Below are 19466 nucleotides of genomic sequence, written 5' to 3'. Positions count from 1 at the left end.
GGACGAGATTGACGAGCTAGAGACTACAGTGAATCTATTTTAACTTTTCTTTTCATGTATAGATGATACAGGCCAACCGAGAACGAGATCAAGCAAGCTAGAGTCTACAGGGAATCTATTTTGACTTTTCTATCCAGATATAGATGATGGAGGCCAACCGATGACGAGATTAGCAAGCTAGAGACTACAAGAAATCTATTTTTAAATATAGATGATGCTGGTCAACCGAGGACGAGACCAGTGAGCCAGAGACTACAGTGAATCTATTTTAACTTTTCTTTTTAGGCATAGATGATGCAGGCCAATCGAGGACGAGATGACGAGCTAGAGACTACAGTGAATCTATTTTAACTTTTCTTTTCATGTATAGATGATACAGGCCAACCGAGAACGAGATCAAGCAAGCTAGAGTCTACAGGGAATCTATTTTGACTTTTCTATCCAGATATAGATGATGGAGGCCAACCGATGACGAGATTAGCAAGCTAGAGACTACAAGAAATCTATTTTTAAATATAGATGATGCTGGTCAACCGAGGACGAGACCAGTGAGCCAGAGACTACAGTGAATCTATTTTAACTTTTCTTTTTAGGCATAGATGATGCAGGCCAATCGAGGACGAGATTGACGAGCTAGAGACTACAGTGAATCTATTTTAACTTTTCTTTTCATGTATAGATGATACAGGCCAACCGAGAACGAGATCAAGCAAGCTAGAGTCTACAGGGAATCTATTTTGACTTTTCTATCCAGATATAGATGATGGAGGCCAACCGATGACGAGATTAGCAAGCTAGAGACTACAAGAAATCTATTTTTAAATATAGATGATGCTGGTCAACCGAGGACGAGACCAGTGAGCCAGAGACTACAGTGAATCTATTTTAACTTTTCTTTCCAGATATAGATAATGCATGCCAACCGAGGACGAGATTGGCGAGCTAGAGACTACCGTGAATCTATTTTAACTTTTCTTTCTAGATATAGATAATGCAGGCCAACCGAGAATGAGATCGGCGAGCTAGAGACTACAGGAAATCTATTTTAACTTTTCTTTCCAAATATAGATAATGCATGCCAACCGAGGACGAGATTGGCGAGCTAGAGACTACCGTTAATCTATTTTAACTTTTCTTTCCAGATATAGATGATGCAGACCAACTGAGGACAAGATCGGCGAGCTAGAGACTACGAAAATCTAGTTTAACTTTTCTTTACAGATATAAATGATACAGGCCAACTGAGGACGAGACCAGCGAGCCAGAGTCTACCGTGAATCTATTTGAACTTTTCTTTCCAACTATAGGTGATGCAAGCTAACTAAGAACGAGATAAGCTAGAGACTACAGAAAATCTATTTCTGAGTCTGTTTTGTGTACACATGGTTTTCTCAAATGAAAACTTACTCTAGCTATTTTTGTGTGATAAAAAGTCCTAGTTTCACATGTTTTACTTGTATGTATGAAAATGTTTTGGTTATATAACTGGTTTTCAAACTAAATTATAGATATTAGTGGCTCCTGTGAATAGAGTTTTAGATTAGCGGGTCTTTCAAGTTATGTATAAAAAAATCATTGAGAGAGATAATGAAATGAACCAGCATACACAGAATCTTAGGCCAAAAGTCTGTCTGTTTTCAATCCATATTTTATTTCAACAAGGAAGAGGGAAGGAGGGAGAGAGGCCTGGTTTGTTTGGTCTAGTCTGGTCCAAGAATCTGCTTCTTTGAGGGTTTGGGTCCACCCCGTTTTGCCCATTTCCTCTAAGCCGATCGCCATTAATGAGTAAATCAAGCTCTGCAACTCCACCCTCATCGGCAAAACCCTCATGGGTCCTCCCTTATCGGACCCAACCCCTCACCGATTTCTACACCCTTGGCAAGAAGCTCGGCCAAGGCCAATTTGGAACCACTTTTCTTTGCACCCACAACCAAACTGGGTTCAACTACGCCTGTAAGACCATCCCTAAGCGCAAGCTTCTGTGCAAAGAGGACTATGACGATGTTTGGAGGGAGATTCAGATAATGCATCATTTGTCTGAACATCCCAACATCGTTAGGATCAAGGGCACTTATGAGGATCCGGTCTCTGTTCATTTGGTGATGGAGCTTTGTGCGGGTGGGGAGCTGTTTGATAGGATCGTTCAAAAGGGTCATTACAGTGAGCGAGAGGCGGCTAAGCTAATTGGGGTTATTGTGAGTGTTTTGGAGTCTTGTCATTCGCTTGGAGTTATGCATAGAGATCTTAAACCTGAGAACTTCCTGTTTCTAAGTGTGGATGAAGATGCTGCTCTTAAGGCTACTGACTTTGGGCTCTCTGTCTTCTACAAGCCAGGTTTCTTTTCCCCTTTTGGGTTCATTTTCTTCTGCAAATCTCATATCTATTTCTCTGCCTTTTGGATATGAAATTAGTGTTTCAGGCTTCATTGATCTGTTCTATATTGACCATTTCCACTTTTTTCTCCACAAAAATCGATAGCCATTGCCAAGATAGAGGTCTCTTACTCTCGATCTTTTCAGCAAATTGTTGAGGATTGTTGAGAGAGAGTCTCGTATTGGCTAATTAAGGGAATGGTCATGGGTTCATAAGTAACGAATACATCACGATTGGTATGAGGTATGAGGCTTTTTGGGGAAGTCCAAAGCAAAGTCATGAGAGCTTATGCTCAAAGTGGACAATATCATACCATTGTGGTGATTCGTGATTCCTAACATGGTGTCAGAGTTATGTCCTTAACTTAGCTATGTCAATAGAATCCTCAAATGTCGAACAAGAAGTTGGGACCCTCAAAAGTGTAGTAAAAAAGTGACCCAAGTGTTGAACAAAGAGTGTACTTTGTTCGAGGACTCCAGTGGAGTCGAGCCTCTATTAAGGGGAGGTTGTTCGAGGGCTTCATAGGCCTCAGGAGAGACTCTATAGTGTACTTTGTTCGAGGGGGGATTGTTGGGAGGGAGTCCCACATTGACTAATTTAGGGAATGATCATGGATTTACAAGTAAGAAATGCATCTCCATTGATATGATGCATTTAGGAAAACTAAAAGCAAAGCCGTGAGAGCTTATGCTCGAAGTGTATAATATCATACCATTGTAGAGATTCGTGATTCCTAAAACAAATTATGTGTCGACTCAAATCTTCTGCTTAGAACTTGATTTATGATGAAATAAAGATTTGTATCAAAATGAGGAAGAGTACCTTATTTCATACAAGTTTTATCATCGTCCAGCATCGTGTTGGGACGGTCCCCAATATTGAATATGTAGTGTGCATAATAACAAATAGGATTAACCCTGCAAAGTAAAGGGTCTCTCAGAAATTATGATTGAACAAAGGAAACAGAATGGATTGTATCTACACTATTAGGAATCACGACTCTCCACAATGGTATGATATTGTCCACTTTGAGCATAAGCTCTCGTAGCTTTTCTTTGGGCTTCCCTAAAAGACCTCATACCAATGGAGGTATATACCTTACTTATAAGCCCGTGATTAACCCCTTAATTAACCGATGTGGGACTCCTCTCCCAACAATTCCTCAACCTACATTCAACATACACTCAACATACACAATGTAGTGCTAAGCTACTACTCAACCTTATTCTTTACATTTTCTTGAACTTTCTGTGTTCTTAGATCTTAAATTGTTTGCAGGGGAAACGTTTTCGGATGTTGTCGGTAGTCCATACTACGTCGCACCAGACGTGTTACGCAAGCATTATGGACCGGAATCTGATGTTTGGAGTGCAGGGGTTATCTTATATATCCTATTAAGTGGGGTACCTCCATTTTGGGCAGGTAGCTACTAGAAATCCTTAGGTGTATGCATAAATGACATATCCTGGAAAGTTTTGGATGAGTAACACTTTCGACAGAGTTTCGTTATCGATAATTTTCTCCGTTCTTTGTACTACAGAAACTGAAATAGGGATCTTCCGACAGATATTACAAGGACGACTGGATTTCGAATCGGAACCGTGGCCTGGCATTTCAGCAAGCGCAAAGGATCTTATACAGAAAATGCTTGACAGAAATCCAAAGAGAAGGCCCACTGCTCATGAAGTCCTATGTAAGTTTAGGTTCCTAGCATTGAGCTATATGACTGGCGAGTCAGGGTGATATGTTGTTCTAAGGTTTATAAATTTCGAAACCTTTGTGTATCAGGTCATCCATGGATTGTAGATGACAAAGTTGCCCCAGATAAACCTCTCGACTCGGCGGTATTATCACGGTTGAAGCAGTTCTCGGCTATGAATAAGCTAAAGAAAATGGCTCTAAGAGTAAGTTTTTGTAAACTACTGAAGGAATAATTTGAAATCGTATGATATACGACGTACATCGTGTCACTTGTCGAATCTGCTAGATTTTAACATGATTAGTTACGGCATCATCAAAAAGTTGATGATGATATTGAATATCAGAGTGCTTAGCGTCTAGGTAATTGTTGAACATGTGAGATGTCATATCAGTTGAAGAGGGGAACGAAGCATTCCTTATAAGGGTGTGGAAACCTCTCTCTAACAAACGCGTTTTAAAATCGTGAGGCTGATGGCAATACGTAATGGGCCGAGCAGTGGGACTGGGCTATTACAATTGATATTAGAGCCAGACACCGAGCGGTGTGCCAGTGAGGACGTTAAGCCCCCAATGGGGGTGGACTGTGAGATCTCATGTCGGTTAGAGAGGGGAACGAAGCATTTCTTATAAGAGTGTGGAAACCTCTCCCTAACAAACGAGTTTTAAAATTGTGAGGCTAACGACGATACGTAACGGGCCTAAGCGGACAATATCTGCTAGTGGTGGGGTTGGGCTGTTATAAATGGTATCTGAGCTAGACACCGGGCGGTGTGCTAGCGAGGACGTTAGACCCCCAAGGGGGGTGGATTGTGAGATCTCACAATAGTTGGAGAGGGGAACGAAGCATTCCTTATAAGGGTGTGGAAACCTCTCCCTAGCAAACACGTTTTAAAACTGTGAGAATAATGACGATACGTAACGAGCAAAAACGGACAATATCTGCTAGCGGTGGGGTTGGGCTGTTACAAATGATATCAAAGCCAGACACTGGGCGGTGTGCCAGCGAGGATACTGACCCCAAGGGGGGTGGATTGTGAGATCCCACATTGATTGGAGAGGGGAACGAAGCATTCCTTATAAGGGTGCGTAGACTTCTCCCTAGCAGACGCGTTTTAAAACCATGAGGTTGATGACGATACATAACGAGCCAAAGTGAACTATATCTACTACCAACGGGGTTGGGCTGTTTCAAATGGTATTAGAGCTAGACACTGGGTGGTGTGCCAGCGAGGACGTTGGGCCTCCAAGGGGGGTGGATTGTGAGATCCCACATGATTGGAGAGGGGAACGAAGCATTCCTTATAAGGGCGTGGAAACCTCTCCCTAGCAGACGCGTTTTAAAACTGTGAAGCTGACGGTAATATGTAACAGGTCAAAGTAGACGATATCTATTAGCAATGAGCTGAATTCTAAATTCTTATGACTGATGGTAGGTAATTGCTGAAAGGCTTTCCGAAGAAGAAATTGGGGGACTGAAAGAGTTGTTCAAGATGATAGACATGGACAACAGTGGAACGATAACCTTCGACGAACTAAAAGAAGGCTTGAAACGAGTCGGCTCGGAACTTATGGAGTCTGAGATTAAGGATTTGATGGATGCAGTAAGAAATAAAGCTTTCTTCTACTTATGAATGCTTACTTTCGACGCAAACTGATGATGTTATGTTTGGCAGGCAGACATTGACAATAGTGGAACCATCGACTATGGTGAATTTCTTGCTGCTACAATCCATCTGAATAAACTAGAAAGGGAAGAGAACTTGTTGTCGGCCTTCTCATATTTTGATAAGGATGGTAGTGGTTTCATAACCATTGATGAACTTCAACTAGCCTGCAAAGAGTTTGGCTTGAGCGATCTGCATCTCGACGACATGATCAGTGAAATCGACGAAGACAATGTTAGTTACTCTTACATCTCCCTCATTCTCTGTAACAGCTCAAGCACACTGCTAATAGTCCGTTTTAGCTCGCTACGTATTGCTGTCAGCTTCACGATTTTAAAATGCGTCTGCTAGGGAGAGGTTTCCATACCCTTATAAAGAATATTTCGTTCTCTTCCCCAACCGATGTGGGATCTCACAATCCACCCCCTTTGGCGCTCAGTGTCTTCGTTGGCACTTGTTCTCTTCTCCCATCGATGTGGGATCCCACAATCGACCCCCTTCTGGGCCCAGCGTCCTTTCTGGCACATCGCCTCGTGTTCACCCCCTACGGGGCTTAGCCTCCTCGCTGACACATTGTCCCATGTTTGGCTCTAATACCATTTGAAACCGCCCAAGTCCACCGCTAGCAGATATTATCCTCTTTAAGCTTTCCCTGCTAGTAGATATTGACCTTCCCTCCCAAACTTACCGAGTTTTAAAATGCATCATCTAGAGAGTGGGATCTCACCTTTATCCTCTTCCTTCTATCTGATTTCGATTATACAAATGAATCAACAAGTTAAGACCAATGATTCCCTAAATTTTGATGTCAATTCAAAGCGTTTGATTGTTTTTGCTTTCCCCTCCCTGATATCTGTATAAATGTTCAACTGTCTCTATTCCTATTCGTATGTATTGATGAAACTTCTTTGGTTCTGTTTGGGGTTCATGCCAGGACGGGCGTATAGACTATGGCGAATTTGCAGCAATGATGAGAAAAGGCAACGGAGGAGTGGGAAGGAGGACGATGAGAGGACCGATGAATTTAGGAGAAGCTCTCGGCCTATCAACAAGTGCCAACAACCAATCTATTGATAATCCTACCTAAGAAGCTTACATATTACCTGTATGAATCCTATTTTAGTTCCATGAACGTTTCGATAAAACAAAAACTAAACATCCTTACTGTTGCGATTCTCATTTGAGGAACAGATATTTAAATAGAAGGCATCAGATGAAATTATTTCAGCAATAGCAACAGATTATAAGAATTATTACAGCAACAAAGGCTTAGAAAAGATTATTGTCGTTGCATTTCTTTCAGATGAAGGTATAGAACGTAAGATGCATGTCAGTTCATGAAGCAGAGGACTTGTTGGGCAGTACTCTAATGTTGAAACAAGTTTATAACTACAATTTGCTTGAGATGGCAAGGTACTTGGTGTGGCGACCCTGAGCAATAATTTTACCATTGCCTTTTCTCCTCAATTCAACATTAATTACTGCAATGGTTTTTCCCAATCGCAAAACCTTGGCGTCGATCTCGATTTCCTCCTAAAACAGTAGACAGAAAGTAGGATACAAACACTTGAGAATGGGTTCAATGGGAAGGATACAAAGAAATGACTACAGATACATCATACATTTTGATGATGCCCATTTGTTAACCATTAATTTTGAACTCAGATGTCTCAATATACATTATGATAAACTCAAGTTGCAATTAATATCACATTAAAGAAGAACAAAGTCATTTATTCTTGAATGGTTACAAAATTTAGGTGGATGATAATCTAAAGTTATGATGTTTTATGACTAAATTTTAAGACTTTTTATTTATTTTAAAGTTACATTTGCATAGAGACTAATTAATGACATAAAATATGAAGATTACAATTCGTGAAATGTCTTATGGAAGGTGAATTTTATTTTGAGACTATATAAAACCAAATATGTTTTCTTTGTAAAATAACTTGGAAAATGTAGTATAAAGAGCATATGTGATTTGTTTCAGTCCATGTCTAAGTTTCTTTATAATTCTATATAGTTTACCTTACATGCTTAGAATCATTCAAATTTGACAAGATTAATCTTATTTTGTTATTTGTGAAGTGATTTAAATTTTAACCAAAAAAAAAAAATTGAGATAAAATATTTGATCAATAAGGTAATCTAAATTTTACTTTTTGTTTGGATGATTTCTTATTGTTTTGGATGCGTTTGAATATTTAGATCTAAAAGGTCTTTTTATTTAATGAGGTTGTTAGATTTGAACTTCTTACAACCATTTGAGATAAAATCATCTCAATTTTAGAGTTTTAGCATTTGTAATCTATGGGTTTGGAGTCTCAGCATTTGTAATCTAGGGTTTTCATATCTAATATTTTCAAAATCTAAGCCAAATTTTTTAAAATATATATATATATATTCTTTGTGGATTAGAATTCAAATGTTTTCTAGAGAAATATGAAAATCAACCTAAAGAAATGGAGAAAAAACCAGCACAATTTCAAAACTCATTAAAGCTTACAGTTTTCATTTGTACATAAAGAAATAAGCTTTTATTAAACAAATGAAAGTACCAAAATCAAAACATACACACAGGAAAAACAAAAAACTATCATACCAGTCTGTATAGTACCTTTTAATAGATAATACAATGACTTAACCAATTAAGCTACACTTAGCTAAGCCATCCTCCAAATTTAACTTCAGATTAAAATCCTATAAAAATCAACTCCTTTTCTCTAAAACTCACCTAGAATCGCCATCTGCCCTGGATTATCTATGTGTAGCAGATTAAAAATCCAAGAACATGATTCTTAAAAGATCCAAGGAAGTCTTTACTAGCTCTAAGAACATCAGACAACTCTGCTAATAGCAGTAGAGCGTAAGTGTGCTCACGTTCTGTTTCACATGGAAAAATTATTTGTCCTCATTTTCCGTGACATATCCGACCACTCTCGAGAGCTTATTCTAATAGCTTGAAGTTTTTAATCCGATATTAATTTTAATAATATCAAAACATACAAATATATTTCTGTTCACTTGCGTTTGTGTCTTGGAATGAAACTGATATCTAAGCGTAAAGTTAAGTTTCACTTTAACTGAATCCACACATTCCTTTCACGTAAGTCATCACGCCTTGTGTTATGTGTTTTCAAGTCACTTAATCCAATGTTCATACCCTTATAACTCAGATTCTTCAACTATTTGCCCATGAATTGCTCTCTAAGAGAACAAATCATGAAAATCCAGTTATTCTTTTCCCTTTTCCCAATGACAGTGAGGGCAGAGGGGATCTTTACACTATTTACATCACTGGAAAAAATGTGTGGTGTGCAATATATCATCGGGTAGGAATCTGAACATAAAGCTTCTTATTAAGAGTTGAAATTCAGATTGACAGTAATTGGACCAGAAATTTCAAATTCCGTATCTGCTATTAGGTTAAAATGAAAATTAGAGAGACCGAGCAATGTGATCAACAGTAACGGAAAAGTGAAAGGTAGAAAAAGTGGAAAGTGGAACTCACGTCGAGATAAGCAGCATCCAGATAGGAGAGGTTAATTTCAAGGGAGACTCCAGTGGTGTTAGCGCCCAAAGTATTTAACGCTACAGAACCAATACAGTCGACGAGTGACGCCGAGGCTCCTCCGTGCAAGGAATTATTCTCGTTCTTAATAACGAAACATCAAGCAGCAAACAGAGAAATCCGAATTGAAGTGAGAAATAGGCAAAAGATCATGTACAAATCTAATTATCAAGTGAATCCTGCAGATGAACAAAGAAGAAGAAGAAGAAGAAAAGCATACGAGCAAACGAGCGGGGACTTTGAGAGAGCAAACGATCCGACCAGGTTCGATGAGATCAACGCGAATATCAGTCATCACAAAGTTTTCGTAAAATCTGAAAGGAAGGGCATCAATGGTGGACGCAACCTTCCGATCATCATCATCATCGTGCTTCTCCAGGTATCTCTTCGTCTTCTCCATCGCTCACTCTGTAAGATTATCTCATTTCCGAAATTGCCCAAAACTGGTTCATCCACTCCGAGGATGAGTTTTTATATTAATATTTATTAATTAAATTAAAAGTAACAATTTATGGAAAATCATTTAGTCCTAAAGTATGCAATAAATAATCTAATCCTTTCGTCAAATTTTTCATTAAAATAAATAAATCTCAATTGTATAATCCAACCATCGCCTAACCATAGTTGGGTTAGCTTTTTTTCTTTTCGGATTTGAGTTTGATTTATGAAAAACTTAAAATTGAGTTCACATCGAACCCAACTCTATTTTAAAATGGTTCTTGGGTTCGGTTGTGAGCCCTGTTCGGCTCACTAGAATAGTCAACTCGACCAATCCAACCTAACTCTACTATAAAATAGACGGTAGGATTAAGTTGTGAACTCTATTCAATTTATTCTGTTAGCCAACCGAACCGACTTTAAATTTTGGATTTATCTAAAAAAAACTTTTTTAACCCAACCCAACTCGAGCCTACCCTAACTAATATTTTTTTTTATTGTAATTATATATTATAGATAAAAGTGTTTGGTCTCAACTCAACATGTGCTATTATTAACTAGGTTCAATTTTGTTGTAATCATGATCTTGAACCTTACGAGTTTCTATACGATTTTATAATCTATTTCCGTTCATAATGGAATTAGACTTGCATCCGATGTTAGTGCTAAGAGTCTAACCTTGCTTATTCCAATAAACAAGATTGCCTAAAGTTATCACAACCACATTCCCTCTTATATGAATCAAAACATCAATCATATAAAAAAAAACTTTAAAGAATATGTGAAAAAATGTTGTTCAAATTATTACGATATCGAATTTTATTTGTTCTTAGATGGTTACAAATTTTGGATGGACGATCAAATAAGATTAAGAGATATATAAAACTATATATGTTATTTTTGTAAAATGCAGTGAAAAGAGCATTTATACTTTTTTTAACCAATCTCTAAGTTTCTTGTTTGTTGAGTGATTCAAATCTCAAACAAATATTTTTTATTTGAAATATTCGATCAATAAAATAATCCACTATGGGATGATTTCTTATCAACCTCGCCTTTATAAATTCACATAACTAGGACAAAACTCAATAGGTCATCTTGTATGAAGAGCTATCGATAGATATCTATCGGTATGGGTCGACAAACAACACTCACTTTAGTGAACCCTATCATGTAGTTTGCAGCCCATATAATTTGGTCAACCAGCAAACAATGGTGTGTATGAAGACAATATTAACATTGTGTCAGTTCTAGCATGACTTTTAAAAAACATATTATGAATTGAAACATATTTTTAAATAAGGTATTGAGAGAAAGACTAAACAATTAGTTACTTCAAATCAAGAAATGAATATGAAAATTTGCAACTTTCCTATATCATTGTTTTTTTTTTTTTTTTTTTGTTATCCTTCCTGTATCAACGTTAGAGAAGAACATAAAATGGATTGCAATACTTTTGCTTACCTTCGTGCTGTGGTCTCGACTCGACCCTCAGCTCGACTGCTGCGCCTCTGCATCTTTAGAACTCTGAGGGGAATACTTTTCCATCAGCCGAGCTAGTTCTGCATTGAATCCTTTCTCAAGCTCAACTTCTTCGTCCCAATGTCTTCGTTTCATTGCTGCCATCCGTTCCTCATGAGCTTTTATCAGTTCCTCCCTTTCTGCTACAAAGTCTTCTATCTCCTTCTCTTGAAACTTTATGAACTTTGCAACGTCCCCCGCCCTAAGCAAAAAAAAAATGAAACTGTGAGATCCCACGTCGATTAGAGAAGGGAACGAGTGTCAACGTCCTCACTGGGCTCCCAAGGGGGTGAATTGTGAGATCTCATATTGGTTGGAGAGGAGAACAAAACATTCTTTATAAAGGTGTGAAAACCTTTCCCTACCCAAACGCATTTTAAAAATCTTAAGGGAAAGTCCGAAAGAGAAGCCCAAAGAGAACAATATCTACTAGTGGTGAGCTTGGGATGTTACAAAAACAGTATCAAGTAAAGCTACGAAAAATTTGTAACATGTCACAGCATTGTTTTCCCAATATCCGCCGTTGTATGAATGACTTGCCACAGATTTAGACAAACAACATATCTCAATTACCTGCTATAATTATGTGTATTTGAATCGCTTCCATCAGTTTGTTTCATCTTCTCACGTTCCTGCTGCTGCAACCTTTCAAAATTCTCTTCCTTTTCGTCCCTCGTTTCGTGCAATAGTTTGATTTGTTCATTGAAAAATTGTTCTTGCAATTGCATCTTCATCAGCAGGGGAAAAGAAAAAGGGGAAAAAATGATTACTAAGTGACACCATTAAAGCTAAACACCATTACTGTGTAATACGAACCATGTTTTAATCTCTAAAACTCCCAGTTGAAAAGGCATACCTCTTCTTTCGTCTCTCTGTGTTGCATAAGGGTTCTTTGTCTAACAATTCTATTCTCTTCCTTCGTTTTCCTAAGCTTTTCACACACTTTACCAAGAGATTCTTCATAGGCCTTAACCTTACTTCGTTCTTTTACCACCCTGTTCTTCAACCAGCTAAGCTCCTGGTTGTCCTCGCTCATTTTCCTTATCTGATCAACGACCATCTCTTGGTATGATTTCATCTCAAATTTCATCTTAGATTTACCTATTTCATAGTTTTAAATATCATAAAGAAAAATAAAACTTCACATCATAATCATAATAGCATATTCCATGAAAAGGAAAATATTGGAGGATCTAAAGTTTGCTATATAGACACCAACAAAGATGAGAGAGTGATGAAACCTTGCATGTGATGGTTAAAAAGGTCGAGGTCTTCTTTTAGAGGCATAAAACCATAGAGTTGGCGCTTCCCACCAGGATAAAACAAAATCCTCCCCTTACGATCCCAAGCATCTCTACCTGTTCTTTGTTCAATGAAATGCTTATGCAAGCGCTCAGCATCTAAATAACCCTTTGCTGAGGGCTCAAAAATTAAAACACTCATCCCACGATGCCCCTGTGGGCCATACGAGTGTCGTGCCTTCACAGGAACATATGGACTGAAGTATTCAAGAAGTTCCTGATTTCCCATGCCAATCCACTGCCATCATCCCAACAGGAAAGTATAATTCAGTCAGACATCAAATATGCATATAAGAACACAATTGCATTACAAAAATACAAACATAATAGACCAATCTGTCCACTTTTCAAGCAGCTGAATTGAAAACGTACCCTGTCATTTTCATCCTGCTCAAGCTTTGTATTCATAATAACAACCATAGGAGGCCACACAATCTCGTGATCTTTGTCTTCATTTTTCAGACCTTCCCATTTGCCAAATTGTTCACCAGCAGGAATGATGGATGCTCCTTTACACCGCAAATCCTCCTCCAACAGTGCTGCTAGCTCTCTGTGCAGCTTCACCCTTCTATATCCTTTCGTTCTGGCATGTGCCATCAAGGGTTGCAGGCCACGGTACCAGTCAATGGCACCAGGGCCTCCTTGGCATGCTGGACAATGCCACTGCCTAGCAGGATCACTAATCTCATCAACAGTCAAACGATCCAAAATCTCAAAGAATTTCTTAAACCATCTACTCTTCTTTCGAGTCTCATAGCTCTTTTGACTGGCGTCAGAATCACAGTCGTCACTTAAGAAATCATCATCACTATCCTCCAGATCATCATCGGAATCATCAACATTGTCATTTTCTTCATTCTCGTTACTTGGATATGAGTTTGAGTTAAATTCATCTTCATGATGGGCATCTTCCAACACCCTACTTTGACTGGAACCTGCCCTAGAGCGCCAATTCCAGCCATGCTCCAGAGGAGGGCGTATTAATGCTGGTGTAGCCATTATCCTTGCATCAGGGTGTTGAGGTTGCAAATTCTTACCAGATGCCTTTCCTCGCCCACCACCATTAAGTGTGCCTGACGTTTGAACCATATCTGTTGATTTAGGACTGAAATTCTGGGCACCCCATTGTTTATTTGCATTGGTCCCAGCTTTGTTCCTGGACTTTTTGGCATAAACTTCCCAATCGCCATCTGCGTGACCTGATTCCAGGCTAACATCAGCAACAGCCTGACTCAAATGGCCCAGCGTAGTGGCAGAAATTCCAGAAGCATTGCTCTCCTTGGGTGACTTCTCACTGTTGGTGCCTGAGTTCGAAGGCTTCCCACGCCCTCTGGTTGAACTCATTTTTAAATAACCTGCTCATTATATATATAAATAACTAAAGTTTATAAAAGAAGCGAGAGCAAAATACACATTGGAAACTACGTGATCCTTGACCCAAAACAAATCCTCCCGCCATATTAAGACGAAGCAGATATCAAATCAGACAAAACAAACAAACAAAGAACGATAAATATCCCGAAACAAGAACACATTCTGGTGTTAAAACGCTAGAGGACAAGGATTTTAGAGTTGAATAATTTGAGTAATAAATGTCGAGCAAAATGCATTTCGGATTTCCAATAAATGTCGAAAGCCATGCAGCTCGTACAACGAGACAAGATTCTCAGCACAACACAAAAATCACATACAGATTTCCGCAACGTACAAGATTTTGCTCTCTTCCGCCTCAGGTTCTAAAGAAATCTGATCGAAACACACTAGACTCTAAAGAAATCCACATTAACATTGAAATGCCAGATACTTCCATGATCAAGATAACCAAGAAACCGAAACCATAGCAGAAAAATCCCAAACCATGCACAAGCGAGAGAGAGAGAGAGCGAGAGAGAAAGTACACTAAGATCTTGAAGATTGTCGCCGGAAACGGAATCCAATGCCGGAAAAAATGGAGTTGAGCAGAAAGATGTGTCAATGAAACGTTCGTCTCCAGAAATGGCGCATAGATAAGCGAGAGCGACTGACTGATCAGTGAACCGAATGAAACGAGAACAGCGACGCTTTTAAACTCGTCTCTTACGGGTCCGGACTCTTAATTAATTATTAAATACAACGCATAAATCGGGACTAGATTGTAATATTTACCATTTATTATTATTTAATTTTAGATAATATTTTTGTTACATTTATTAAGTTAAATCATTAAAATAATTTTAATTAATTAAATATTAAGTTTATTTCTTAATAATCCTATCATTTATAAATATTTAGTACAACTAATATTTTTAAATTATAATTAATGAGATATATTTATAAATCTTATACCATTATAATAATTTATTAATAAAATAATAAAAGATTTATGATAGATTACTTAATTAATTTTTTTATTGTTAATTACCATTTTAATTTGAACCAATTAATTATACTTTAAAATTATAATATATTAATGAATATGCTAATCAAAATTTGTCCCAATAAATAAATAATTAATTATAATTATTAAAAATCAGTTTTTATAAGCTAAAGTGAACTAATTAATTGTAATTAAGACATTGTGAATTAATTAATTAATAATTTTGTAAATAAATTATTACAATCATCCAATTTCATATATACACTATTTAAATCCTATTTAAATATCATTCATTATTTTAATATTTAATGTCTCAGATATAATAATTATATTTTTTTTTCTACCTTTAAAAATAAGACCATTTTAAAAATGGGAGCTAAAACATAAACGCCTCCTCTACTGACGCTATTATCGGTTCACGACACTTTATGTTTACTTGAAAAAAATGTTCGACATAGAATGCGTATTTGAAGATACTTAGCAAATGATCCCATTATTGAAGTCAAAAAATGCAATCATATACAACATGGTTCGTGACTGGTAAGACCTACTTTTCATGATTGTTTCTTTCGTGGGTGTACACATCGTGTAAGATATATAACATGCATGAGGTCCCACATTAAAACTTATGGTTCAGTATCATAGTGCACATAGTACTTTTATACTCATTGTGACATGAATTTCCTATCGTTCATGTGGAGATGTGTGAGTGAAATATCTTATGAATAAATCTGTATAAGATTACAATATTTCATAACGATAGTAAATATTAAATTATTGGTAGAAGTAAAATAAATATTTTAATTTGAAGAAATTAAAAATTGGGAGTAAAATAATTAATGAAATATTATTTAGGTTGTCAGTTTTTATAAAAATAATTTCCTTTTTTTTTTCTTTTATTAATATATTTTCTTTAATTTTAAGAAAACTCTTTTTTCTTTTTTAGCTTCACTTATTTCCATTTTTTAGTTTGATAATACATAATTACAACACATTTCTGGAAAACTTTTATATAAACCTTATTTCCATTTTTTAGTTTGATAATACATAATTACAACACATTTCTGGAAAACTTTTATATAAACCACAAAATTCCAAAATATTTGTTGACTCATTATATATATATATATATATATATATATATATACTCTAAAATAGTATTACATAATTCAATCCCATTTTTCTATATATATATATATATATATATATATATACTCTAAAATAGTATTACATAATTCAATCCCATTTTTCTCCTCTTAATAAAAATTTATTTATTTAAGAAAAATTTTAAACACAAATTTTAAGGACGTTTTTGACCCTGCGAGTTGCAAGAAAGGAATTTGGTAGATTAGGGTGTGGGAGAAGGGTAAATTGGTAATTTGGATAATGCAAAACTATGAAACGGTTACGTGTGGCTTTCCCTGCTACAATCCTTTTTTGAGTTTTGTCTCTTCGGGGTTACTAATAATTCCCCCATGAAATTACCCATTTACCCTCGCTCAATACTGGATTTAATGATGGGGGAGATGGCATTATCGACATTTCACAAGTCGGATGATCAAGGGGACTACTTTGTACTATCCTTATCCTTTTATTATCGTATGTTACAATGATTTAACATTTTCTTTAATCAATCGAGTAAAACTGCTTGTGGAACGATAAAAAAACGAGTCAGTCAAATCAATTGTAGTTGAGTCTATTCTTTTTTAATTATAAAAAATATTTATTTGAACACAAAATTAAGGTGACGTGAGCTGACCAAATTGAGAACTTTGGAGATAACATCATGAAATTTGAATTCAGATACGAAAAGTTTGGGAACTGATGACCCGAAGATTAGTAAACTAGTAAGTTGTCAATCTAGACTTTTCTTAGGTTTTACTTGTAAAAAACGCTTGAAAAACTATATGAACCTCAATATAAGTAACATTAAAAGGATTGTGGAAAGATTAATCAAGAATCGAAAGTTAAGAACGTAAGATTCAAGTGACTTTAATATAACCCACTAAATGTACTTCGCTGCTCATGAAATTTTAATAAAAGACTTAATAAGGTTCCGTACAAAATTCAATGATCCATGGATCATGTCAAAAGGCTAAACCAAGGATAGGTGTAAAGTGACTGAAATGTCCCTATAGTTACGTACCCGTGGTTTCTAACCCGAATGACCTATAAATAGCATGAAATTGTATAACGAACTTTATTTCATGGTTAAAAAGGATCATGCAAAGCTTCACGCGGTTGATATATGTTAATAAATGATTTGAGGTGGTAAAAGACTAAAATACCCCTATAAGAATTCTAAGAAGTCTTCAACGCCCTAAAGGACTCCCAATGTTATGGAACTTTTATGTGAAACTCATTTATAAACTTAAGAGTAAATGTACAAGATCTCAAGGAAATGAGAAAGGGAATGATGTTAATGCTATGTTATGAATGTACATCATGGGAACTTCATGCATGTATGTATGTCATATGCATCAGGATACTTCTCCGTTACGCTATATAAGTACGGACGCATACCTTCAATTTTTATGTTTGCCATGAAATCATGCGGGCCTTTTCTTTTCTGTGGCATCCGGTGACGTGTAATGCATTGTGTCCGACCAAGCTAGGACCAAGGGGTATTTATACGAGCCCCCCTGATGGATCCGTGTATGTGGACCGTGTGTAGGAAAGTACCACACATTCAACTCTGCCCATAATTGAAAAGAATCCAAGGCCATGTTAAGGTTTTAAAGGATAGGTCTCATCATTTTATGTGTGTTATTACATTACTAACCTCAACAGTGAGGTGACTTCCTGAGTATTTCTTAAAATACTCAAGTCACGTGCTACCCTTAATATTTTTTAGGGATGTTAGAATTAGTATCAAAGCTCTAGGTTTTTAGATCATGTAGATCGACCTACAATGTAAACCCAACATACTTCCATGATATTTCAGCAGACATACCGTCATCATCATACTTTACAAAAGATAATATATGATGTTGAATTGTTACAATATGATTTACCTTGTATGAAATATGAATGTTGATTGATGTATTGATAGTGTCTAGATTTAGCTAGACTTGTAGTGTGAATGGAGAGTTGTAGTATAGTAAGCTACTAAAAACTAGTATACTGCATGAAAATGATTTTGCTAAGGATTATTAGATGTTTCAATCAGGCATCACAAACATGTTTCAAATACGCAGTGTTGTGACTATAGAGATGGAAAAGAATGTACAAACGTATATTGACGAGTAAGTAATTTCAAATAAAATTTACCAAGGAAGCTTAATAGACGAACATATCTTGTAGTCTGGTACAGATATTAAAAGTGGTAGTGACGAATGTCGAAAGAAAGTTTCGTCACTACGAAGTTTGTAAATATGAAATTAAAGTATTGGTATGAACGAAAAAAAATATAATTATTACCTAACACCCTAAAAGTTAAAACACTGTATACGGACTACCGTATGAGATTGTCTAATGTCTTAAATTTGGGGGAGGATCCACGAGGAATACAAAGGTATGTGTAAAATGACTAAAATGCCCCTATAGTTATGTACGGCTGGCTTATGACCAAAATGATCTCAAAATGGTATGAAATTTAATGAGGAGAATTATTTCAAGGGTTAAAAGGATTATACAAAGTTACAAGGCCATTGAAATATATTGAGAATTTAAACCAAGATTTAGGGTGATAAATGTCCAAAATACCCCTACGAGAATTCTCAGATGTTTTCAAGACCTTAAACATGATGTTATGCTATGCTATATATGCATGTGATATCCATTACGTAATGATGTGAAGGAAACAAAATGTTATGAATGTCATGTTATGTCTTGTCATGTAAAACTACGTGATGGATTATGTGATGACTGTCATGTATACATGATGCATATATGTAATAAGTCATGGATGAAAGGAGAAATAGAATGATGTTAATGTTATGCTATGAATGTAAATCATGGGGATCTTATGCATGTATATATGTCATGTGCATCGAGATACTTCCCCATTTGTTATGTTAGTACGGATGAGTACCTCCGATATTTATATTCGTCATGATATCATGTGAGTCTTTCCTTTTCTGTGGTGTTCAACGACGTGTAGTGTATTATGCCCGACCAAGCTAGATCTAGGGAGTATGTATACGAGCCCACCTAGTGGGTCCATATACACGTGCGTAGACCATATGTGGAGAAGTACCACACATCCAACCCTGCCCGAAACTAGTGTTCAAGGCCATGTTACGGTTTTAAATGATAGGTGTCATAATTTTATGTGTGTGATTGCATTACTAACATCAACAGTGGGGAGACTTGCTGAGTATTTCTTAAAATACTCAAGCCACGTGTTACCTAAAATTTTTCAGGTAAAGGTAAAGCGGCCCTATATGGATGAGTGACCTAAAGTGCAATTATTTGTAACTAAAAATAAGTTTTTTATAAGGTACTCCGAACATAATCTCACTTGATTTTAGCAACTATCATGATATTTTTTCTGTATCAATATAATTTTGTCATTACATCACTGTTATCATAATAAA

General features: G+C 36.6%; 3 protein-coding genes across 3 annotated transcripts; 1 reads left to right on the top strand and 2 right to left on the bottom strand.

Annotated features, from left to right (window-relative positions):
- The first annotated feature begins 1597 nt into the window (after positions 1–1597).
- Positions 1598–6969, top strand: LOC111472371 (calcium-dependent protein kinase SK5-like). Its single transcript, XM_023118053.1, has 7 exons — positions 1598–2334; positions 3652–3795; positions 3914–4066; positions 4162–4277; positions 5508–5675; positions 5748–5972; positions 6673–6969. The coding sequence occupies exons 1-7, from the start codon at positions 1782–1784 to the stop codon at positions 6823–6825; spliced, it is 1512 nt and encodes a 503-aa protein (XP_022973821.1). The 5' UTR covers positions 1598–1781; the 3' UTR covers positions 6826–6969.
- Positions 6933–9789, bottom strand: LOC111472373 (acyl-coenzyme A thioesterase 13). The gene is made up of 3 exons (XM_023118057.1): positions 9533–9789; positions 9253–9396; positions 6933–7271 (listed from the first exon to the last, which is right to left on the bottom strand). Exons 1-3 carry the CDS (start codon positions 9710–9712, stop codon positions 7128–7130), a joined length of 468 nt encoding a protein of 155 aa, XP_022973825.1. The 5' UTR covers positions 9713–9789; the 3' UTR covers positions 6933–7127.
- Positions 9790–11104: 1315 nt separating this feature from the next.
- On the bottom strand, positions 11105–14605 carry LOC111472370 (protein SUPPRESSOR OF GENE SILENCING 3-like). Its single transcript, XM_023118052.1, has 6 exons — positions 14471–14605; positions 12945–13927; positions 12513–12810; positions 12128–12372; positions 11845–11999; positions 11105–11473 (listed from the first exon to the last, which is right to left on the bottom strand). The coding sequence occupies exons 2-6, from the start codon at positions 13914–13916 to the stop codon at positions 11242–11244; spliced, it is 1902 nt and encodes a 633-aa protein (XP_022973820.1). The 5' UTR covers positions 13917–13927; positions 14471–14605; the 3' UTR covers positions 11105–11241.
- Between the last annotated feature and the right edge of the window lie 4861 nt (positions 14606–19466).

The sequence above is a fragment of the Cucurbita maxima genome, unplaced genomic scaffold (genome assembly GCF_002738345.1).
Source record: "Cucurbita maxima cultivar Rimu unplaced genomic scaffold, Cmax_1.0 Cma_Scf00070, whole genome shotgun sequence".
NCBI lineage: Eukaryota > Viridiplantae > Streptophyta > Magnoliopsida > Cucurbitales > Cucurbitaceae > Cucurbita > Cucurbita maxima.
Note: the sequence above shows the minus strand (reverse complement) of the source record. Positions and strands in the feature narration are given on the sequence as shown.